Consider the following 25,665-nt stretch of genomic DNA (forward strand, 5'->3'; position numbering starts at 1 on the left):
TTATGACACTCTCTATATAATCCAAAAGCTTTGTAAAATATGTGTGGGTGTTGTAGGCTTCTGTGAAATTTTTAGCAGAAAAAGATCCAGGACATCACTCCTGTCCCTAAACTTAGTTATGAGAGTCAAAATATTCCTACTGGCTGGGTCCACAAATGACAGTCGTTATCATGCCTGTGAGCTGTGCCTAGGTATATGTCACAATCCCCTCTGTGGTTTTGAGACAGAGAGAACAGCCACATCACCTAAATGCTGGGCCAGAAAAATTCCACTATTACCCTTGTAGGCAATGCCTTGGCAGAAAATTCACATAACTTAAATGCTAGGCCCAGCTCTGTGGCACAATGCCTCTTGTAGGCAGTGTCTAGGCAGGGGAGGGGATTCATATCACCTAAATGATGGGCCCAGAGGTATGTCACAATGCTTTGTGTGGACAGGGTTCAGACAAGAGTCATATAATTTGGAAGCCGTGCTTGAAAATGCTACAATCTCCACAGGAAGCAGGGTTCAGGCAGGAGAGGAGAATCATGTAACCTAGATGCTGGGTATAAAGGTATGCTACAATCCCCCCTGAGGACACTGTTAAGACAGGAGGGTCAAATCACTAAGGACCCTGACCCTGGTATATATCAAAATCTCATGTGTGAGCTAGACCTAGGAAGGGTTATTAAATCACTCAGGAGCTGGGCAAAGGTATATGTCACAAAAACACCAGTGGAAAGGTCCAGAGATGAGAGTCACCATTCTGCATATGTCCTGGCTTCAGGTATAAGAGGACTGGTCTCAGGTATATGGCACATTATCACCTGTGGGAAAGGGAGAAGGTAGAAAAACCACATTGCCTGGGTGGGTGTGGGTCCAGTGAGATGTCACAATCCTCTTTATCCAGGAGCCTGTCCCGATAGTCACGTAGGTTCTTTTCTATTTTCCCTAAGCATCAGCCGGTTTGAGAAATAAAGGGACAGAGTACAAAAGAGAGAAATTTTAATGCTGGGTGTCCGGGGGAGACATCACATGTCGGTAGGTTCCATGATGCCCCACAAGCCGCAAAACTAGCAAGTTTTTATTAGGGACTTTCAAAAGGGGAGGGAGTATATGAATAGGGTGTGGGTCACAGACATCAAGTACTTCACAAGGTAATAGAATATCACAAGGCAAATGGAGGCAGGGCGAGATCACAGGACCACAGGACCGGGGCAAAAGTAAAATTGCTAATGAAGTTTCGGGCACCATTGTCATTGATAACATCTTATCAGGAGACAGGGTTTTGAGAGCAAGTCGTCTGACCAAAATTTATTAGGCGGGAATTTCTTCTTCCTAATAAGCCTGGGAGTGCTATGGGAGACTGGGGTCTATTTCACCCCTACAGTCTACAGACCATAAAAGATGGCCATGCCCTGGGGGCCATCTATAGACCTACCCCCAGGCATGTATTCTCTTTCCCAGGGATGTTCCTTGCTGAGAAAAAGAATTCAGCGATATTTCTCCCATTTGCTTTTGGAAGAAGACAAATATGGCTCTGTTCCACCTGGCTCACAAGCGGTCAGAGTTTAAGGTTGTCTCTCTTATTCCCTGAACAATTGCTGTTATCCTGTCCTTTTTTTAAGGTGCCCAGATTTCATATTGTTCAAACACACATGCTCTACAATTTGTGCAGTTAATGCAATTATCACAGGGTCCTGAGGTGACATACATCCTCCTCAGCTGACAGGATTAAGAGATTAAAGTAAAGACAGGCATAGGAAATCACAAGGGTATTGACTGGGAAGTGATAAGCATCCATGAAATCTTCACAATTTAGAGATTGCAGTAAAGACAGGCATAAGAAATTACAAAAGTATTAATTTGGGGAACTAATAAATGTCCATGAAATCTTCACAATCCATTTTCTTCTGCCATGGCTTCAGCTGGTCCCTCTGTTTGGGGTCCCTGACTTCCCACAACATCTCTTTATGGGCAGGAACCTGCCCATAGTTTTAAATTGCTTAGGTGCTTGTTCCATGTATCACACAATTTCGTCTGTGGTCTGGGTTTAGGAAGGAGAGTCAAATCACTCAGGGGCTGGGCAAAGTTATATGTCCCAGTCACACACTCAGAAAGGTTAAGAAATAAGTTCCTGCCCATGAAGAGTCACATCACCTGGATGCTGGTTTCAGTGATATATCTAAGTCCCCCCTTTGCACAGGGCTTAGGCAAGAGAGGGGACTCACTTCACCTAGGCAATTGGCCTAGATATATGTCACAATGGCTCTTATGTGCAGTACCAAGGCAGAAGAGTGACCTCTCATTGGTGCTGGGCTGAGCAATATGTCAAAATCTCCCCTATGGTCAAGGCCCAGGCAAGAGAGGAGAAACATCACCCAGGTGCTGAGCCAAGTGATATGCTACAAAGCTTCCTGTTGGCAGAGCTCAAAAAGGAGAGTCATGTCACCTGGGTGCAGTACCCAGTTATGTGTCATAATGCACCGCAAGTGCAGGGACAAGGCAGTAGAAGGGAGTCACATCACTTACGTGATGGATCTAGATATAAGCCACAATGCTCTTTGAAGGCAGGGTTCAGGCACAAAATTCACATCACCTGGGTGCTGGTCCCAGTGATATGTAAAATTTCTCTTTGTAAGTAGAACCTAAGAAGGAGTTTTATATTGCTTAGGTGCTTGTTCCACGTATCACACAATTTCACCTGTGGTCTGGGTTTAGGAAGGAGAGTCAAATCACTCAGGTACTGGGCAAGGTTATATGTCCCAGTCACATGCTTGGAAAGGGTAAGAAGTAAGTTACACAGTCCCACACAGGTCTTGGCTACGGGTATGAGAGTCAACACCTCCTATGAGTTTGGTAGAAGTACAGGAGTCACAGTCTCAACAATGGGAAAGATCCGTGTGTAAGAGCCTCAATCCTAGTTGAAGATTGTGTTCCAGTAGAAGAGTCACAGCCTCACAGGTGTGCTGAATCATAGTTCAAACGTCAAGAAACCTACTGTGGATCAGACCCATGTATGAGAGTAACAATTTCAACCTTCAACTGCTTTTTATGTGTGAGATTTAGTACCTCACTTATAGGCTCTGTTTATGTGTGAGAATGACAATCATGTCAGCTGGATGTGCATCCAAGAGTCACAATCTCACCTGGTTGCTGTTCCCTGTTATGACACTCTTTGTACCACTCAGGCTTTATATAATATGCCTGTGTCATAATCCTCTGTGAACTTTATACAAGTGGAAGAACCAGGATTTTACCCTTAGCCATAAGATTGGCTATGAGAGTCAAAATATCTCTACTGGCTGGGTCCAGGTATAAGGGTTATTATTGTGCATGTGAGCTGAACCCAGATATATGGCACAATTTCTCCTGTGGACAGGGACAAGGCAGAAGAGTCACATCACCTGGGTAAAGTCTCAAGTAGTATGTCACCAATCCTATTATAGAAAGGGTTTAAGAAAAAGAGAGGAGTCACACTACCTAGTTGCTGGTCTCATAAATATGTAATAATCCCCTCTCTTGGCAGAGTCCAGAGTAGAAAGGAGACACATACAACCCAGGGCACAAGCTGGAGAGACACATCATCTAGCTGATAGGCTCAGAGATATATGATAATATCCCCTGTTGACAGGGCCCAGGCAGAAGAGTCACATTACTATGATTCTGACCCAGTGATATGTAACAGTGCACCCATGGAAAGGAATTTGAGGAATAAAGTCTCAACACCTGGGTACTGGGCCCAGTGATATGACACAATCTCATCATCTTTGAGGGTTGACACCTTTAACTTTTAGCTGAGTGTCTATATTAGAGGCACAATCTCACGCATGTTCTGGGCCAATATATAACCCTCTCTATGACATCTGAGGGCTTTATAAAACCTGCATGAGAGTTGCAAACCTCTCTGAGGCCCACATGCTCGTATGGACTCACAATCTTACATATTGCCCTAAACCCAGGTTTGATAGTCAATATCTCTCCTTTAGGCAGGGTTAAGGGAGAAGACCCATTATTATGCCTGTGGGCTGGGTCCAGAAATGCGTCACCATCCCACCTGTGGCCAGATCCACATAGAAAAGTCACAATTACAACTTTGTGCTGTATTCCATTGTTAGACTCAAGACCTCAAGAGTGGGCACTGTAAACGTGGGATGGTGACAACTTTTAATTTCACCTGGGTGTGTAATTGACAGTCCCAATCTGAACTTTCTGCTGGACCCTGTTAAGAAACTCTCTACCACCAAAGAGTTTATACAATATAAGTTAGTGTTGTAAGCTTCTGTGACCTTGGTACAAATATGCAACCCAGGACCTTACCTACTGCCCTAAGCGTAATGATGAGAGGCAAAATATCTCCTATTTGCTGAATCCCAATATAAGCTTGATCATCATGCCTGTGAACTGAAGTAAGGTATATGTCATAATCCCATTTGTGGGCAAAAACTAGGCAGGAGGGTAACATCACTTAGGTGCTGTGCCAAGCAACATGTCACAATGCTTTCTCTAGGCAGGGTATAGGAAATTGGACCACATTAACTGGGTGCTGGACCCAGTAATATGACACCATCTCATGTGGAAAAACCCAGCCAAGTTATAAGAGCCAAAACACCTACATAATGGGCCCAAGAAACGTCAAAATACATTCGGTGGCTCCAGCACAGGCAGGAGAGTCATATCATAAGAATGCTCAGCCAAGAAATATGCAATATGCCATAATTTCCTCTTTTTGCAGAACCCAGGCAGAAGAGTAACATCATCTCGATGCTAGGCCCTGCAATAAGTCAAAATTCCTTTTTTGTGGGCATGGTTCAGGAAAAAGAGGAGAGTAACATATTCTGAGTGCTGGGCTAAGCACTGTGTCAAAATCCTCCTATTGTGAAGGCTGAGGCAGAAAAAGAAGGTCACATCATCTAGGTCACGGGCTCAGAGATATGTCCCAATGTGCCCAGCAGGCAGGGCTCAGACAGACGAGGAGAGTTATATCGCATAGGTGCTTCCCTAGGAATATGTCACAATGTAACATGTGGACAGAGACCAGGCAGAAGAGCCACATCACTTGGGTGCTGGGTCCTGAGACAGGTCACAAGGCTTTCTTAGGACAGCACCCAGCCAAGAGAGTTACATCACCTGGGTACAGGTTCTCTGCTCATGCCACAATACTCCATGTGGGTAGGGTCCAAGGAGGGAGTCACTTCACCTAGATGATAGGCCTAGAGATATGTCACAATGTCCTCCATGAAGCATAGCCCTGGTAAAAGAGTACCATCACCTGTGTGCCTGGCCTAGAAATATGTCACTCTTCAGATTGGCAGGGCCCAAGCAGGAGAGTCATATAACCTAGGTGATATGCCCAGAGATATGTCACAATGCCCTGCTTCGGGCATGGCTCTGGCGAAAGAGTACTCTCACTTGTGTGCCTGGCCTTGCAATATGTCACTATCCTTCCTTTGTGCAGGGCCCATTCCAGAGAGGAGAGTTACATAACCTATGAGGTGGACACATACCCTAAACCCCGGTATGACAGTCAACATCTCTCCTATAGGCTGGCTTCAGGGATGAGAACATTATTATGCCTGTGAGCTGGGTCCAGAAATGAGTCACCATCCCAACTGTGACCAGAATCACGTAAGAAAGTCACAATTACAACTTTGTGCTGTCTTCATTTGTTAGACTCAGGACCTCAACAATAGGCTTTGTAAATGTAGGATGGTAACAACTTTTACTTTCACCTGAGTGTGTAGTCAAGAGTCACCATCTTAACTTTTTGCTGGGCCCTGTTATGAAACTCTCTGTACCACCCAAAAAGTTTTTATGATATGAGTTAATGTTGTAAACTTCTGTGAGCTTTGTACAAATATGCAATGAAGGACCTTACCTATTGACATAAACCTAGTGGCGGGGGCAAAATATCTCCTATTGGCTGAATCCCAGTACAAGCTTTACAATCATGCTTTTGAACTGAAGCAAGGTATATGTCATAATCCCATTTGTGGGCAAAAAAAAAAAAAAAAAAAAAAAAAAAAATCTAGGCAGAATGTTAACATCACTTAGGTGCTTTGCCAAGGAATAAGTCACAATGCTCTCTCTAGGCAGGGCCTAGGAAAGAGGCTCACATTAACTGATGGCTGGAGCCAGCAATATGATACAACCACACGTGGAAGAAACCCAGCAAAGTGATGAGAGCCAAAACACCTACAAAATGGGCCAATGATATGCCAAAACACCTTCTGTGGCTCTGGCACAGGCAGGAGAGTCACATCATTAGGGGGCTGGGCCAAGCAATATGCCATAATTCCCTCTTTATGCATGGCCTCTTTATGCAGAAGAGTAACATCAACTGGGTGCTGGGCTCTGAAATATGGCAAAAGTCCTGTTCATGGGCATTGTTCAGCAACAAGATGAGAGTCACAATACCGAAGTGCTGGGCTTATCAACATGTCACAATCTTCCCATTGTAAAGGCCCAGACAGAAGAAGAGAGTCTCATCACTTAGGTTAGGGGCTCAGAGATATGGTCCAATGTCACCAGTAGGCAAGGCTCAGGCAGAAGAAGACAGTCATATCATGTAGGTGCTTCTTTAAGTATATGTCACCATTTAATATGTGGGCAGAACCCAGGCTGAAGAGCCACATCACCTGGTCCTGGATTGAGAGATATTCACAAGTCCCCTTTAGAAAAGGACCCAAGCAAGAGAGTTCCATCACCTAGGTGCAAGTTCCACCCTTATGTCACAATGCTCGATGTGGGCAGGGCCAAGAAGGAAGTCACATCACCTAGGTGATAGGCCCAGAGATATGTCACAAAGCCTTCCTTAAAGCATGGCCCTGGCAAAAGAGTACCATCACCTTTTTGCCTAGCCTAGCAATATGTCACTATTCAAGTGGCAGGTCCCAAGAAGAGCCACATCATCTACATGATAGGCCTCTGATATGTCAAAATGTTCTCTTTTGGGCATGGCCTTGGCAAAAGAGTATCATCACCTGTATGCCTGGCCTAGGAATATGTCACTATCCTGCCCTGTGTGCAGGGCCCGTTCCAGAGAGGAGAGTTACATCTTCTAAGTGATGGACACAGAGATACGTCACGATGATGTCTGGGCATGGTGCAGCTGGGTGCTGGATCCAGTGATGTCACAATTCTGAGAACAGGGCCCAGGCAGAAGAGTTCTTTAACACTTCAAGGTTGGCCCAGGTAGATATCAAAATCCCATATGTAGGCTGGAACCAGTCTGAAGAGTGAAATCTCACAGGTGCTTGGCAAAGATTTATATCACATGAAGTTTATATCAAATGATTATCATGATGAAATAAAATTTTAGGGATTAGGTTTACAGTAACACACACATTCTGTTTTCACGTAGGACAGTTGCATTCATCTGTCCATGATGGTGAAAGTCCTTACTGTCAGCTGGGTGTGCATATGAGACTCACAATTTTCTCCATGTGCTAGGCCCTGTTATGACACTCTCTATACAACCCAAGGGTGTTATAAAATATGCGTGTGTTATAATCTTCCGTGACCTTTTTACCAGAAGGAGACCGTTTACATCACTCATGTCCCTAAACCTAGTTATAAGAGTCAAAATTTCTCCTATTGGCTGGGTCCACATATGAGTCATTATCATGCCTGTTAGCTGCGCCTAGGTATGTGTCACCATCCCCTCTGTAGTTATTAAACAGGCAGGACAACCACATCACCTAAATCCTAAGCCAGAAATATTCCAATATTCTCTTTGTAGGCAGGGCCCTAACAGAAAAGTCACAAAACTTGGGTGCTAGGCCCAGCTCTATGGCATCATGCCCCTTGTGGAGAACATCCAGGCAGGAGAGGAGAGTCATATCACCTAAATGATGGGCCCAGAGATATGTCACAATAACTCCTGTTAAAAGGGCCCAGGCGAGAGAGTCATGTCATTTGGATGCAGTGCTTAGAAATGCTACACTCTTCGCTGGAAGCAGGGTTCAGGCAGGAGAGGAGAGTCACATAACCTAGATGATGGGTCCAGAGATATGTGACGGTCCCTTCCTGTTAAGATATGAGAGTCAAATCACCAAGGTTCTTGGCCCAGGTATACATCAATATGTCATCTGTGGGCTATAACTAGGCAGGATTATTAAATCACTCAGGAGTTGGGCACAGGTATATGTCACAATAACACCTGTGGAAATGTGCAGGGATGAGAGTCACCATCCTGCACAAGTCCTGGCTCCAGGTACAAAAGTCGTTATTAGGCCTTTGATCTGGTCTCTGGTATATGGCACAATGTTACCTGTGGGCAGAGAGAAGAAAGGAAAGTCACATCAGCTGAGTGGGTGCTGTTCCAGTGAAATGCCACAATCCTCCTTGTGGGCAGGACTCTGGAAGAAGAGTCACATCACCTGTATGCTGGTTTCACTGATATATCTAAATCCCCCCTGTGGGCAGGGCTTAGGCAGGAGAGGAGTCAAACTTCACCTTGGCAATTGGCCTGGATATATGTCACAATGGCCCTTATGTGCAGAACAAAGACAGGAGAGTGACCTCACCTTGGTGATGGGTTCGGCAATATGTCATAATCTCTCAGGTGGTCAGGGCCAAGGCAAGAGAGAAGAAACTTCACCTAGGTGCTGAGCCTAGTGATATGTTACAAAGCTTCCTATTGACAGAACCCCCCCCCCGCCCCACCCAAAAACAGTCACATCACGTGGGTGCAGTACCCAGTTATGTGTCAGTTCATTGTAGATTCTGGATATTAGCCCTTTGTCAGATGACTAGGTTGTGAAAATTTTCTCCCATTTTGTAGGTTGCCTGTTCACTCTGATGGTAGTGTACATGTACCCTAAAACTTAAAGTATAATAATAATAAAAAGAAAAAAAAAAGAAAGTCCTATCTAAAATTTCTTGTGGAACAGAGTTCCATCGAAGCCAATGTAAAAGACCTAGGTAAAAATAATTATTCTTGCTGCACTTCATGCAAATAATCAGGCCAAGTATAAGACTAAAGTTTATTTCACAAATAACTCAGTCCTATCATGATTTGTTTTTAACAGAAAAGAGGACTGGATAAAGATTATGCTTCAAAACTTATACATTTGTCATTAAATTCTAAACTCATTAGTTTTGAGTTTTTGCCTACATTTTAGACCAACCCTGCTTATTCCTGGGAACCAACTAGCGATCTTCAACTGCAGCTCAGAAGAAACAAAAAGGGATGGGTAATGTAAAAATCTGGATTAATATTCTACTTCTGGGCAATTATTCTGCAAATCCTGCAGAGTGATGGGAATAAATAGGGTGCCCATCCCGATCTCAGCAAGCATAACAATAGCCACTAGTTATCTGGGTGTGTCAAAAGACATTCTTTTCTCTCCCTTGTGGAAAGAGGACTCAATTCCACAGCTTCATCTTAGCATTCAGCTCATGATAAGGAGTCTATGCAATCCCCTGAGACATATTTTTGTCCCAACCTCAATTCCAAGCTTCAAGTTGAAGTCCTAGGAAAGAATACTGGATCTGAGAAATCCACAGGCAGATGATAATGGAGGTTAAAAGGCACAGTGCAGGTGAGCATGACTAATTCCAGCTGATTAAGCCAAGCCTCCCATTTCATAGATAAAGATCATGCTAGGATCTCTGGAATGAGGTCTAGTGAACTCCAGAACCACTGACAGCAGGGGAGATAGGGCAAGGGCAAATATTTCCACCCCCCTAGGCCTCCCTGTTAACCAGGTTTAAAGCTGCTTGGACCCCTGTCACAATCACTGGGACTCAGGGATACGAGGATGGAAGGGGAAAAGAGAACATTCTTTCTTCTGTCAACATACCCTAGGTATTTGCTAGGACAAAAAAGGAACCAGAGACACCTGCTCCTCTCTTTCTAGATGAGTAGCCATTCATTCATCTTCAGTCTATACCCTTTTTGAATGCATCCTGAACCCTTGGGACTCCTTTAAAAACATGCTTTTTTCCTTTTATCTCCTCTGTCTTCTCTTTACAGATAGGTAATCATGTCTTCATACTATGGGACGGTCCCCTCAGATGCATCCTCCAAGCTTGGAAGAATTAATTTCCCAAACCTTAGACTGGGTGGCTTAGGATTGGACTCAAGACAAAAGAACCCAGAAGCCTGATATGCTGGCAAAAGGGTAAAAGTGTTTTTTTTTTTTCTTTTTTTCCCCAGTCGGGCTTTTGGTCTCCCTCTCCCTATGCAAACTGGTAAAAGACCTTGGAATTTTTGAGTTGTCCTTGCCACCTTCCCCTTGTTTCGTTTTAATAAATGTTTTTTAAAAACCCAGTTTGATTCTTCCCACCTTCAGGCTACCAAACTTCAGTCACACAACCAGAGCCTTGGACAATGGCCCCTTTCACAGGGAACGCTAAGATAGGCCTCTTAGGGAGATCTGACTGCCATTTTTCTGAAACAGTGCCCCCTGTCAGCAGGAAGCAGTTAAAAGTAATTTTTGTCCTCATCTTTATTTTGATTCTAACAGCAGTTAGATGTACTTCTTTAGAGAGGGAAATAACAGTTAGAAAACAGCCAAGGGTCCTGGGTGAAACCCCGTCTTCAAGCCTAAAACAGCCTGAAGGCTAAAAAAATCAGACTGCTGGTCTCAGATGAAGCTTGCCTTTTTCTAACTGATTCTCTCAAATAATGTCCACCTGCACACTGGGGGAAGGGAGTGGAGCCATGGAAAGTTTACCCCTTGTGCAGGGAGGAGGAGCCTGGACTCTTCAGTTTCTGTGTGATGGTCTGGTGTTCACCAATCTAGGAGGTGGGGGCCTGTAAACAGGACTCCGACTTTTTTTTTTCTTCCGGTTTTTAACCCAATCAACTGTACTTCTCATCCTTCAGAGTGTCCCTGAGCCTAATCTTTCCTAGTCATGTGACAAGAACCCATTTTTGCTGAAGGAAAGTTCTGCAACATGAGGATTTGGAACCCTCATTTAAGATAAGCTTAGTATATGCATGTGGGTCTCTTTCTGGCTTCTGTTTCAACATTTTTCTGTCTTTATGCCAACACCACAGTATTTTGATTACTGTAAATTTGCAATATATTTTTAAACAAAAAAAGAATAATGCCTCTGAGTTTATTATTCATTTCCAGGTTGTTTGGCTACTTGTGGTTTTTTTGAGTGTTTATAGAAATTATAGGGCAATATTTTGGTGGCTCACTCCTGTGATCCCAGAACTTTGGGAAGCCAAGGCAGGTGGGTTGCTTGAGCCCAGGAGTTTGAGACCAGCTTGGGCAATATGGTGAAACCCCGTCTCCACAAAAAATACAAAAACTTGCTGAGCCTGGTGGCATGCACCTGCAGTCCCAGTTACTTGTAAGGCTGAGGTGAGAAAATCAATTGAGCTTGAGAGGTCAAGGCTACAGTGAGCCACGATTATGACACTGCACTGCAGCCTGGGTGACACAACTAAATATTGACTCAAACATTCTAGAATATTTTAGTACTTCTGCAAAAAGTACCATTGGTTTTTTTTGAAAGAGATCTCATTGATTTGTAGATCATTTCAAATACCATTAATGTCTGAAGAAATCTGCATGTTCTAACTCTTGAAAAATAGTATGCTAAAGAATTTGTCGAGTTTTCATATATATGCAGGCATGCTAGTTTTCTTTTGGCTTTTAACCTCCAGTTATATTTCATTGTAGTCACAAATAATACTTTTTATGATTACCATTTGTTTATGCTAAAACTTGCATTCCAGCTTAGAAGTTTGCCTATCTTAGAATACGTGCCATATGCAATTAGAAATACTATGTATTATGCTATTGTCGAGTGAAATGTTTTGTAGATTATTCCCAGGTCTTATTTTTAACTTTTTATTTCTCTCTGCATTTGCCTTTATCTTTATTTTCTCTTTTTTATTTACTTTCTTTTCTATTAATTTTATTTCTATTTTTTTCTCATTACATTCTAATTTCAAATTTTCTAGAATTTTTCATTTGTAATGTTTTAATTTCTTGTATCTTTTATTTCCATTCATATCCCCTCATATTATTTTTCTCCATGTTTTTCTCATTCTTAAAATCTTCTTATTTTATTGCAAATTATTCCATTTGTTCACTTCTCTTGTTTTTATTGTATTTTATCTTCATCTTCATTTTATTTTCACTGATCTTAATTACATTTTTCTTTATTTCAGTTTGTCCTTACTATTTTTCAATTACTTTAAATTTATTTTTAAATTTTATTTTCTTTCTCTTGATTTGTTTCACTTTATTTTTCTGTATTTTGCTTTGTAAAACAGAAGGGATGAGCTATTTTAGATTGACCTAGCCATAGTGGTCAAGACTCATTTGCTGAGGCTCTCTGGCAGCCACTCTACCCCAGGAGTCTCCAACCCAGGGTATAGCCAGGGCCTCCTAGCGAGATTGCTAAGATCCCTCAGCAGATCTTTCATTGCTACAGGCCCATCTAGCATTCAGTGTCACGGGCCATTTCTGCTGCTTTCTGGAGCCCCCTGTAAGCCTTAGTGTTGCTAGGCCAAGACCCTGACTGCCTCTTTGTGTCCCAGTGGATCCCCCACACATAATCCAGGGCACTGACTTCTTTCCCAGGAGAGGGCCACACCCACTCCACTGCACCAGGGCATGTCTGGACCATATGTGTGTCTTTTCTTTGTTATAATTTTTTTGTTTTTTGAGATGGAGTCTTGCTCTGTCACCCAGGGTGGAGTGCAGTGATGTGATCTCAGCTCACTGCAAACTGCAATCTGTGCCTCCCAGGTTCAAGTGATTCTCCTGCCTCAGCCTCCCAAGTAGCTGGGATTACAGGTGTCTGCCACCACAACCAGCTATTTTTTTTTCTTTTTGTATTTTTAGTAGAGACAGGGTTTCACCATGTTGGCCAGGCTGGTTTCAAACTCCTAACCTCAGGTGATCCACCTGCCTCAGCCTCCAAAAAAAGTGCTGGGATTACATGTGTCAGCCACTACGCCCAGTTGAGAAAAAAAAAATTTTTATCTTGACATATAACAGACTTATTATGAAAACGTCAGCTTTATTGGTAGATATACATGCAAATATATGCAAAAATGCTAATCATGTGAGATGAACATTTCTACATTTTATTTAATGATTTCATAGAGTTGCTATTTTACCCTTTCCTGTCTTTATATGTTCAATGGGAAAATCCTCAGTGAAGACTCCTCAGTATGACAGACAAAATGTGCAATCTAATCACTGATAGATGCAGTGAAGTAACTTCTGGTTTTCATTTGGAGCTCTCACAGCTAGGATTAAAAACCCTTGGTTGTAAACTCACATGATGAGGAGTTATAGTATGCTGTCCTCTTCTGCACATTTGTCTGCAGTCATAATTTTTTCTACTTGCCAAGGGAGAAAGTGGGAAATTCTTTCCCTCAGACCTACTCATCTCCCTTTCATAGGTTTTCAGGTTGTGTACTGTCCAGATTGCTTAGAAGCTCATGATCACAGAGGTCGTCATTTGTCAAGAGAAAGCTTTGTTGCAGGATTAAGTGAAGGTGTTTACCACTCAGGGCCTATGGTTCCTCCAGAGGCAGGATGAACTTAAAAATCATTCCTGAATCCAGAAAGGAATGACAGAAGTTGGGGGCTGCCCACAGGAGAAAGAAAAATGCTCCCTTTTGCTTTCCAAGTGGTCACTGCTTATTCTGGCATTAATCATGCTTCTGACCACGATGTGTTTCTTAGTCATCTTTCTTGGTATTCCACTGATTGTGCATCTAAGGAAAAGAGGCCTGGATGAGAGTGGTAAAGAGAACAACTGCATCCTTATATAGCTGATGCCTTGGTGAGCTTTGAAGCACACTGAGCAGAGTCTGAAATCCTTCCTCACTATGGGGTAAGTTGTGTCAAATTCGACTCCCATGGAAATGGCACCAGGTTCAAGATGTCAAAGAAGAGACTCAGAACCAGTGAATGAGATATGGAGTTTTACTGGGGACTTACATAGAGAGAAGGTCCAGTGTCAGCGGGCTTAGCAGGATAACCATGCCCACATGCAAAAAGCATGCAGTTTCTATAGCATTTTTATTTAGCACTTTTTTCTGAATAACCTTTCACCTGTCAGACTTCCCTTAGCAAAAAAGGAATGGCCTCAATCCCGTGTGGCCTGTGTTCCATGCCACAGGATGGGAAAGACCAGGGGCTCAGATGTTCCTCATAGATAAAAAAAATAATCTCCAGATTGGCCCCTACTAAATTTTTTAGCTTAAAACTCTGAACATTCAGAAGCATTTTTTTATACATGGTCAGTCTCCAGGTATGCCCAAGTCAAGTTAACACTGTCAGTTGCATCCATCATACAGGCTGATTCAGGCAGTAGAGGTTCTTCTTCCTGAGACTCTAGATTCAAAAGTTTTTGCTTTTTCTTGAATCATTGGGTTGACAGTTTACTAAAAGGCCTGATGTGTGTGCCCATTGCTGGTACAGTTGTCTAAGTTAATGAGATGTCTTCATAGTTGGTAGGGCCTGTTCCTGTTACAGGTGTGACTGGGTGTGTACAAGCTGCTGGGGTGCCTCTTCTCCACTTTCATTGGACCATGACATTCTGGGGCCCTAGTTCCACTATTTTCCAAGGTGGGACATGCTGAACCAGACCCTGGAATTGTGGTTCAAGGTGACCAGGCTGAGGCTGCTCTTTAAAAGGCAGAACTGCCAGGTCTGTGTCTTATTTTCCTTGTCATTCTAATGTATCTTTTGGCATGGTGACCAGAAAAGAGTCTGTGACAGCCCTCCTGCTAGGGTTGGTACTATTTATACATGACTCTTAAGTGTCAAGGTAGGTTGAGAGATCTCTCTTCCTGGCACAGCCTGAGTAGGCTAGAACACCGTGACCCTTAATGCTTGGTTCATACAGTCTTCAGAGGAATTTCAAAAACCACAGGATGTGGGGGGCAGAGAAAGAGCTGGTACAAATGACAAGTTGCAGGTGAAATAATTGGAGCCAGGAAGAGAATGGGACCTGCTTGGGACAGTACACACACTGCCTGGGTACAGCTGAACAGTCAAGCCAGTTCTCTGATTTGGGCCTTGTGCAGTGGGATTAACAGGCCCACTTCCGCTCTGGCCTGGATGCTGAACACTTTGGTTCTAGGCCAAAAGTGAATTCTGGACTCAGGAATTCCAGTTGGGTTTCACAGGCCAGTGGAGTGAGGAGGCCCAGGTGGCCCCACAAAAGTGGCTGTGGGTAGGCTTACCCACATGACTGGTTGCTTCTGTGCCTACACTCACAAGAAAGAGAGATCTTCTTCCTCAAAAGCAAGCCCAGGGAGATTTGAGGCTCATGGGAGCAAATGAAGAAAACAGGTGATGCCTTAGCCCAGTGCTTTTGCCCCTCCTGGCTTGTGGCTTTGGGGGCTCAAATTGCTCATCAGAAAAATAGGCAATGAAAGCCTCTCAGTGATTGGCTGCTCATCCCTTTTACCAGGACACTGCACAGTGCTCACTCTGCAGCTCTAGGTACAGCCTGTGCTTCAAAAAGCTGGGGGATCTCTGGGCTGAGTTCAGGGCCGAGAGGGTTCTCCCCCTCAGGGACTCCTCCTGTCTACCCCTCTGTGCCCACCTGACAGCTCACCATGTCTGCTGTATGCTACCGTTATTGCATGCTCTTTCCAAGCCCATGTCTCCCTGGGTTGGCTTGGGGCACATGCCCACTGAAGCCCAGGTGGCCTGACCATCCCTCCTCCAATGTACAGCCTCAGGCAGATGCCACCCAGGTTTTCTCCTAGAATGTGATCTCAGGGGATCGCAGTAGCATATTCTGCTCTAACTTATTGACTAGTTAATCAGTAAGTCACTTAATGTGCCAAGATGGGTGTGGGCCTTGACACTCTTGATCTCCTTCCTCTAGTGGGGCTGCACTGGGGGTTGCCATCCTGATTTCTTGGTGGAAAAAGCTAGCAGGCGAGGCAGGACTCAATGGCCAGGGACAAGACAGAGCACCGTGGCTGGCCTCACCCAGGGCCCTCTGAGGCTCCTGCATGCAGGAGGGCTCCATGGAGCCCCAGACCCCTTTTCTAGGATGGTGCCCACAGCCCCTTCCTGGACCTTCAAGAAGGGCCTACTCTTTCTGCAACCTGTACCTACTGGTCTCTAGAAGGTGAGCATTCATTTATCTTTGTGGACATGGCCTTCTGCTTCATTTCCATAAGAAATGCCTAGGGAATCCTGGGCCTGTGCCAGAGGTTCTCTAAGTGTCAAAGTCAGTAAGAGTCTCAAGAATATAATAGTACTTTCTGCACATTACTATCTCAGGGTTACTTTTGCCCAAAAATGTGTAAAAACAAATATTAAGATTTTTATCCTTTACATTATCTTAATTAGGTCATCATACAAACCTTTTATTTTCCTCCCAATCATTGAATTTTTGTTTTCTTCTTTGTTCAAATCGTTATCTGCTTTAGAGGAAAAAACTTAAAAAAAAAATGCTACACAAATACTAACAGCTAACAGCAATTTATTTAAAATGTAATTAGATTTCTTAAATAAGTAAATAATTTAAGTAAACTTAGTTTATATTACTTGTATAAATTATTTTACATCTCACCCTCAATCTTAAAAAAAAATTTAGCTAGGTATGCAATTCAAAATTGATAGATTTTTTTAAAAATAGGCAACTTAAAAACATTTTATTGGACAAGATGGGTAATATTAATTCTCAAATATTTTATCTTAGAAATCAACACACTTGACAATTGATATTCATAGTATCTATGAAAGCGACATTCTGAACGTGCTTTTATACTTGCCAAAAACTTAAGAGAAAAAAATCTATTCTGGCCTTCAGTAGTAAAACTTAGATTAAAGAAATAACATTAAATTTACTGGCTAAATTACCCACAAAAACTGAAATAGATTCATTTACTTGTTCTTTATCTTTCAGCATCTGATAATGAACAGATTTTAAGACGTTCAGAATCTGCTTCAGTATAGCAATAAGGCCAAACAGCTCTTGTGAAAGAATCATTAAAATACACAGAACAAACCTATCATTTATATTACTTTAAAAAATCACCCAATTCATAGTCCAAAAGAATACCAACCTTACTGGATTTTACTACTGGCAGAAGGTGGGTTTTCTCAGGACCTGATGCAGCATAACCACTCTATATATCATCCAATTGCCCCCAGATTAATCCAGAACTGAAGGCTGATCCTGCCAGGTCCTAAGAAGACAGTCTTGACACACACATAATTTCCATTTAGGCTTGTTTCCCACCTCTACCTCCCAGTAATGTCTGTCAGAACTACACTTCTGACAGCCCAGGAAAGCAGGGCAGAAATAAAATCTCCTTGGGTTATAACATACATTTGGTTTTGTTCTTCCATCACACAGCTTTTCTATCCTCGGAGACAGTAAGTTGAGGATGTGCTGTGTTAAGATCTAAAATCGAGGACAGGTGCGGTGGCTCACCCATGTATTCCCAGCACTTTGGAAGGCTGAGATGGGTGGATCATGAGGTCAGGAGATCAAGACCATCCTGGCTAACATGGTGAAACCCCATCTCTACTAAAAATACAAAAAATTAGCTGGGCCTGGTGATGGGCACCAGTAGTCTCAGCTATTCGGGAGGGTGAGGCAGGAGAATTGCTTGAACCTGGGAGGCGGAGGTTGCAGTGAGCTGAGATCATGCCACTAAACACCAGCTTGGGTGACAGAGCGAGACTCCATCTCAAAAAGAGAAAAAAAAAAAATCTAGAATTAAATCTACTTGAAATGGCTTGATAGTTCTGTCTAAGACAGAATATAGAGGAGGAAGACTAAAACCATATTTTATATTTTGTTAATCTATATGAAAAGAGTTAGGGCATTTTAGGTTTCAATACCTGTGGTGCATACTCTTAACGTGTCAGCAATTCCAGGTTTGACTGCATAGAATTGGCCTCTACCTCCTCCAGTAGATGTTTAAATGTAGAAACATAATCTGAAAATTTTACAAGGTTTTCACTTAGTTTTGCTAAAATGTCCATCTCTTCATCTTGTTTCAATTGTGAGAGTCAATTGTGCGGCATGGATACAATTATGCTCTCTTCATATGCAGAATTAATGTCATTTTTTTTTACTATAGATATTTTCCATTTTTCACCTGAGACCACAGGCTAATTTCAAAAAGAATATTTACTTCTAATTATGTAGCTTCTATTACATAGCTAGTATTGTCTGTTTACTTCATGTATATGCTAAAAAGACCTCATGAATTATGAAACGTTCAACTGTTTACTTAAATTGGCCCAATAAATTTAATAAACTCAATTATGTCAATTTTATAAAGTAAAATGAACAATAAAAATTGGAATAGCATTCTCTAAATGAAACAAAATATAAAATATACTAAATAACATACAATACACGCACTATGAAATTACTCACGTGAAAATTATTTTGTGAACACCATTAAATTTTATCAAAGTCACTTTTATAATCTCTGAGGGGATTATACAAAGAATGTTTTATGAAATTAGATGAAAATTACATATTATGTCTATGGTGAGCAACAGACAAACAGACAAACAACAAAAAAAGAGAATTTGCACAAGACGATTCTAAGCCAGGAGCAATAACATTTTAGATAAATCAATTTAATACACAGCAGAGAAAACAGATTTGCTTTCAAAATCTTTGAAGTTTCTGGTTTGCTGGTAAGTGATCAACACTTGTAAAATTATCTGTTTCATTCTAATATTTTTATTTTCTTCTCAAAGTAGGTACACAACCATAAACACATAAGATTACTTTCTCTATAAATCTGTTACATTTAAAGTTTATTTTACAGTTATATATCTATACATTTAAATCCATGTAAACCAAAACTAAAGGTCTGTATGTGTTTAGCAGACCAGAGAAGTCATATGTTCAACAGAAAAAAAGTAGGATAAAATTTTGTAAATAGTTGTTCAGAATTCAGAAACATATAGCTTCAATTATAATCTTGGTTATAACCATCATAATAACCTGTAGTTACAAGAAAACAAAAATGTAAGTTGTAGAAACCATATTCTCTAAATTATTTTAAGTTAAAGACCACTGACAAAGGGATCACTAGAGATGTTAGTCCACTGTCACCCAATAGTATATTGTTACCTACAACCTTGGGTTAAGATGGGATAAATTAACATCAATGGCAAGATACACATTCAATGTAAAATAGCCTTAACACAATAACAACAATTTTGGTTTATTAAAACAAATTAAGTTCACACATTGTCATTAAAAAGGCATTTTGAAATTCACTGTATTTTAATTACCTTAATTTGCAAATGGTAAGGCAATTTCCTTCTAAAATTCAAATTGTTTCTCTTACTAAGCAGATTATTATCCTGATCACTTACCACACTCCTATCATCCTGTCACTTACGATACTGCTGTAAACTAACTACTAAGTGGCCTTTCCACTTAGAATTTCTTCATGTATCTTAGATTTCAGTTTACTTAATCTTCCATGGAAAAGTATATAAATCTGTCCATCTAATATAGAAGAACCTCTCATAACTCTGGTGCAGCAACCACTGACCATGTTCTTTCACATAAATTCTAGAAATGAAGACACAGCATCAAATGTAAGAGTTAAATTACATCAAAATTTGCTTTTGAAAAATACTGAATCCTTTTAATATAAAAAAGTAGGTTCCTTTTAGAGAAAAGTGATCGAGATTGCTGATTAGAAGCAGCTAGACTGTGTAGTTCTCATAGACAGTAATGCAAGGTATACATAAATACAGCACCTGCAACTGAAACATCCAGGTACTTACATTGAGAATAATCAAAGAAACAACTTATGGAGAATGGAGTAAAGCCAGGCAGGACAATGGGCCACTGGGGAAGAACATGGAGCCAAGGGAACCTCCCCACCCAGTAAAGCAGTGAGTGCATGTGTGACCCTAGAAACCCATGATTCTCCCACAGATCTCTGCAACCTTCAGGTGAGGAGATACCCTCATGAACCCACTTCACCAAGGCCTTCAGTTTAACACACAGAGCTACATGAAGTCTCAGAGCAGCCACTCAGGCCTGTGCAGATTCAAGAGCCTTAGATACTGGCTTTCCAGAAAAAGTAACTGCAACTCGAGCAAAGCAGGAGGTTACACCCCTGAACATACCCATAGGAAAGAGGCAGAATCCAGGGGGCTGATAGTGATGGTCTGTGGGACTCACTTCAACAATGCCTCACACAGTAAGACCTACTGGCTTAGAGTCCAGCCAACCATTGGTAGCAGCACTGCACCTCCCTGGGATGGAGCTACCAGAAAGAGGAGTGGGCCACCATCTTTGCTGCTTGGGCAACTTAGCCATTCCTGCCTTCAGGCTTTGAAGAGCCCAAGCTGACCGGGGTGCAGAAAGGATCTCCTAGCACAGTACAGGTGCTCTAAAAAGACATGGACAGACTGCCTGTTAAAGCAGGTCCCCCGTTTCCTTCCTTCTCACTGGAAAGTACTTCCCAATGAGGGTCTCCAGCTACCACCACCAGTGCTCTTTGGTTGATGGAGTTTTGAAACCCCTTTGGGATACAGTTCCTAGAGGGAGGAGTGAGCTGCCATTTTTGCTGTTTGTGTGAGTTAGCTGTTCCAGCCTTCTGGCTTTGGAGAATCCAAATAAACTGGGGGTGGAAGTGGTACCTCTGAACAGCAGAGCTGTCCTACAAAAATATGGCTAGACTGCTTTCTTAAGTGGGTCCCCAATCATGTTTTCCTCACTGGGTAAGACCTTCAACAGGGGCTTCCAGCTACCTCCTACAGGTGCTTTTGGGCTGGAAACAGGTCTATACCTACCTGGGATGGCACTCCCAGAGAAAAGGGCATGCTGCCATTGTTGCTGTTTTGCAGCATTTAGTGGTGATAACTTCCAGTACTGGAAAATCTGAGGTGAGTAGAAACTGCAGTGGACACCCAGCATACTGCAGCAGCCCTTCAGAAGTGGTCAGACTGTTACGTGAGCGCCTGTTCTCATATATTCTCATGAGGCAGGTTCGCCAGGCCTGGGCCACTAGCCAATCATTGCCAGAGCTATCGAGCCAGTAGCAACTTAGCAACTCCCTGGACAGAGCATCCAGGGGCCTCTGCAGTACAACTGTCCTTGCTACCCTCAGACTAATAAAAAATCCAAAACCCTAAGTGCCTTACTCACACCTCAAACTGCAGTTTACTCAAGGAGAGGAAGCCAGCCCATTGTCCATGGGTCCCACAAACTACCCACTGCTCCTCACCAGACAGTAAAATCCTAACTTAGCCAAAAGTAGAGATCCTCCATCCTGGGCTGGCTGCACTGAGTAATTGCTGACCTACAGCTCTCTGAGATGTAGCCCCCAGAAGACAAGAAAAGAGATGAGGCAGCAAGCCAGCTCATGTGGTGGCCAGAGGGTTTGGTGCAAGAGCTTGTGCCGTAAAGTGTGGCCAGTGATGGCCATTTCTCTAGGCTCAACTTTCTCCCATAAGAGACTTTAGCCCTAGGGGAACTGTTGGGCCTAATTTCTGCAGGATGGTCTTGCAAATCAGAAGAAGCTGGTCCAACTGAGCACTCTTTGGTCTGCTGGCCTCTCCCAGGGACCCAGTCTGGCCACAGCTGCTTACGGGGCAGTCTCAGGTACCCTGGAAGCTCATACCAGAGCATCTGCACTGGAGGGACATGCCTGACTCATGAAGAGCTCCAGCAAGGCAGCCCCTATGACTGCACCAGCCCACATTTCTTCCCCATACTGCAGCTTCCTGCAATACCATGGCAACTCCCCATATTTCTTTGCTGGCACATGTCTGCAAAGGAATGTTTGGCTTTGCTTGCCCCACGAGCAAATGGGAATGCAATATGCCCCGCCACCCCCAGCAACTGCCATTGTAGATGAAACTTTGGTGGGCAGAGAGCCAGAAAACTCCACCCCTGCCTTTGTGCTAACACTGTGCAGAGAACAGGGTATCCTCCCACACTCTGAACAATCACTCCTTCTTGGGGGGCACAGAGAAGGCATCAAAACCTTTACTGGCTAGTATCCTGCCCCAAGCCAACACCACCTTTAGTGCAACAGCACGCAGTCTCCAACAGGTATCCCCCACTCCCCTCCCAGCTGCTTTGCTCCTGCCACTGAGGTGAATACCCAAAGACAGGCAGAAACCCCATATCCCCTAGCACTCTGCTCCAGCAATAGCACCTTAGTCCCACAGAATCGCAAACTCCAAATCTCAAGGAGCCAGAGAACACAGTTGGGGCACAAAACAAGTCCCCCGGAGTTAGAGTATGCAGACTCGGGTTGTGAGCTGAGCACTGCCCACCCACCACCACCATCAAACAAAACAAAACAAATAAACCTCCCAGGAACAAAGCCTGTTGGCTGCATCCATCTTATACCACAATCAAATACTCAAGACCATCAAATAGAATTAAAAAAAAAAAAAAGCCCATTCAAAGGTCAGCAACCTCAAAGATATACCCACAAAGATAAGACAAAATCAGTGCAAAGATAAAAACACAAAAAGCCAGAGTGGACTTCTTTCATCCAAATGACCAAATTACGTTTCCAGCAAGGCCTAAGATGACAGAAGTAGAATTCAGAATATGGGTAGAAATAAACTTCACTGAGTTACAAAAGTAAGTTGCAACCCAATGCAAGGAAGGAAAAAAAAATTGCAGGAACTGATGGAAAAAACAGCCAGTCTGGAGAAAAAATGTGGCCGACCTGATAGAACTGAAAAACACAATACAAAACCTTTATAATGTAATCACAAATATTAACAGCAGAATAGGTCAAGCAGAGGAAAGAATCTCAGAGCTTCAAGACTGGCTTTCTGAAATAAGACAGATAAGAACAGTGAAAAAAGAATAAAGAGGAATGAACAAAACCTCTAAGAAATACGGGATTATGTAAAGAAACCAAATCTATGATGCAAGAGATTGCCTGAAAGTGATGGGGAGAATGAAAACAACTTGAAATACATATTTCAGGATAACATCCATGAGAACTTCCCCAACCTAGAGAGGCCAACATTCAAATGCAGGAAATGTGGAGAACCCCAGTAAGATACCCCACGAGAAGGTCATCCTCAAGACACATAATCATGAGATTCTCCAAGGTCAAAATGAAAGAAAAAATATGTTAAAGGCAGCTAGAGAGAAAAGCCAGGTCACTTCTAAAAAGAAGCTCATGAGAAAAACAACAAATCTTTCAGCTGAAATCCTACAAGTCAAAAGAGATTAGGGGTCAATATTCAACATTCTTAAAAAAAGCATTCCAACACAGAATTTCATATCTGACCAAGGAAAGCTTCAGAAGTAAAAAATATATATGATCCTATTCAGATAAGCAAATGCTGAGAAAATCTGTTACTACAGGATCTGTCTTAAAAGAGCTTCTGAAAAAAGCATTAAATAAGAAAAAGACTATTACCAGTCACTACAAAAGCACACTAAAGTATACAAACTGCGGACACTATAAAGCAACCACAGAAACAAATGTGCAAAATAGCCAGCTAAGATCCTAATAACAGAATCCAATCCACACATATGAATACTAACCTTAAATGTAAATGGGCTAAATACTCAAATTAAAACACAGATGGCAAGCTGAAAAAAGAATCAAGATCTAATGGTATGCTTTAATCGAGACACCCATCTCAAATAAGCTCAAAATAAAGGGAAAAAGAAAAGCCTACCAAGCAAATAGAAAACAAGAAGCAGGGGTTGCAATCCTAGTTTCTGACAAAACAGACTTGAAATTAACATAGATTAAAAAAAAAAAGAAGGGCATTACATAATAGCAAAGGGCTATATATGCACCCAACATATAAGCAACCAGATTATAAAGTAAGTTCTTAGAGACCCTCTAAGATGATAAATGTTCTTCCACTGTCATTACATTTATACTGCATTTGTTCAGTATTAAATTTCAGATGTTGAACACAGTATGAGGACTTGGTAAAGGCTTTTCCACATTTTTAACACTTGTGGAGCTTCTCTCTAGTATGAATTCTCTTATGTCTGATGAGGTGTGAGAACCAGCTTGATGCTTTGCCACATTCTTCACATTTGTAGGGTTTCTCTCCAGTGTGAATTCTCTTATGATTAGTCAGGTCTGAGAAGCACTTAAAAGTTTTGCCACATTCTTCACATTTGTAAGGTCTCTCTTCCATATGAATTCTCTTGTGGTTAAAAAGGGTTGACGAGCGGGTAAAGGCTTTGCCACATTCTTCACAGATGTAGGGTTTCTCTCCAGTATGAATTCTCTTATGTTTACTAAGGGCCGAGAACCACTTAAAAGCTTTTCCACATTCATTACATTTGTAGGGTTTGTCTCCAGTATGAATTATCTTATGTTTAGCAAGGTCTGAGAACCACCTATAGGCTTTGTTACATTCTTCACATTTGTAGGGTTTCTCTCCAGTATGAATTCTCTTATGATTAGTAAGGTCTGAGAAGCACTTAAAGGCTTTGCCACATTCTTCACATTTGTAGGGTCTGTCTCCAGTATGATTTCTCTTGTGCTTAATAAGGGTTGAGGAGCAGGTAAAAGTTTTGCCACATCCTTCACATTTGTAAGGTTTCTCTCCAGTATGAACTCTCTTATGTTCAGTAAGGTTTGAAAACTTTTTAAAGGCTTTGCCACATTCTTCACATTTGTAGCATCTCTCTGCAGTATGAATTTTCTTATGTCTAGTAAAATCTGAGAACAACCTACAGTCTTTGCCACATTCTTCACATTTGTAGCATTTCTCTCTGCTAAAAATGTCTTTTTGTTCAGTGAAGATTGAGCACAACTGAAAAGCTCTGCCACATTTATTACATTGACAGGTTTTGCTATGGGTAGTTGATAAACATTGATGAAGGCCATTATAACTGCTTTTCTGCCCCTTGCAATTACCCACACTTTGGTTGTCTTTCTTTAAATGTAAATTATTAAGGTCACAGCTTCTATATTTTCTCAGAATCACTTTTCGAAATGCATCTTTCATGTCATGCTCCGGCAATATCTCTGCAGTAAAATGGAAAGAGCCAGCTGGAGAAAAAAAATAAAATTCTCCCTCATTAGACTCAGGTGAATATACTTCACAAATACATAATTATACAAAGCGCATTAACAAAATGACAATAAAATACCACAGGCTCTATATTCTTATAGACATACAAACCTAACAGAAATATACTGACCAAAATGCCTTTGCAAGAAGTCTAAGAACCAGTTAAGCATTTGTGGCACACCAAGTGAGCAAAATGCCAAGAACCACATAGAAATGTAATAAAAGTATTTCATATTTACCCACCACAGCCATTCTTCATCCTATGATGACTCTAACTATAGACTCCAAACTCCTGTCTTCCCCCTCCAAAAATAAATAAAATAGTGGCACATGTGTCCATGCTTCTGGCTTATTGAGATCTTACCAAAGACTAATTTCTATATTCCATGACAGTGTTGAAAGGAAAGGTGGTATACATTGACAGTTTCAGAGAGCTGAGACCAAAGGTAAATGACTGTTAAAAGAGAAGAAAGACTTCAGTATCATAGACAGACAATGGGTATAGCAAGTGACTAAGGGATCTCAATAAGAAACATAGTGAATGGCCATGAGTGGTGGCTCACACTTGTAATCCCAGCACTTTGGGAGGATGAGGCAGGTGGACCACCTGAGGTCAGATGTTCAAGACCAGACAAGCCAACATGGTGAAACCTTGTCTCAACTAAAAATACAAAAACTAGCAGGGTGTGGTGGCAGATGCCTGTAATCCCAG

At 42.0% G+C, this 25,665-nt stretch overlaps 1 protein-coding gene and 1 pseudogene across 2 annotated transcripts in view; both read right to left on the bottom strand.

The window, feature by feature from the left end:
• Positions 1–16,396: 16,396 nt before the first annotated feature.
• Positions 16,397–25,665, bottom strand: part of ZNF736 (zinc finger protein 736) — a 43,489-nt gene continuing 34,220 nt past the window's right edge. Inside the window, exon 4 of one of the 2 annotated variants that reach the window (XM_030797559.1) lies at positions 16,397–24,931. In XM_030797559.1, the coding sequence (XP_030653419.1) occupies positions 23,874–24,931 (1,058 nt within the window). In that variant the 3' untranslated portion in view covers positions 16,397–23,873. The remainder of the gene's footprint in view (positions 24,932–25,665) is intronic. The other variant, XM_030797560.1, reaches the window with a different exon arrangement.
• Positions 16,805–17,377, bottom strand: LOC115831008 (annotated as a pseudogene).

Source organism: Nomascus leucogenys, chromosome 17 (assembly GCF_006542625.1).
Source record: "Nomascus leucogenys isolate Asia chromosome 17, Asia_NLE_v1, whole genome shotgun sequence".
Taxonomy (NCBI): domain Eukaryota; kingdom Metazoa; phylum Chordata; class Mammalia; order Primates; family Hylobatidae; genus Nomascus; species Nomascus leucogenys.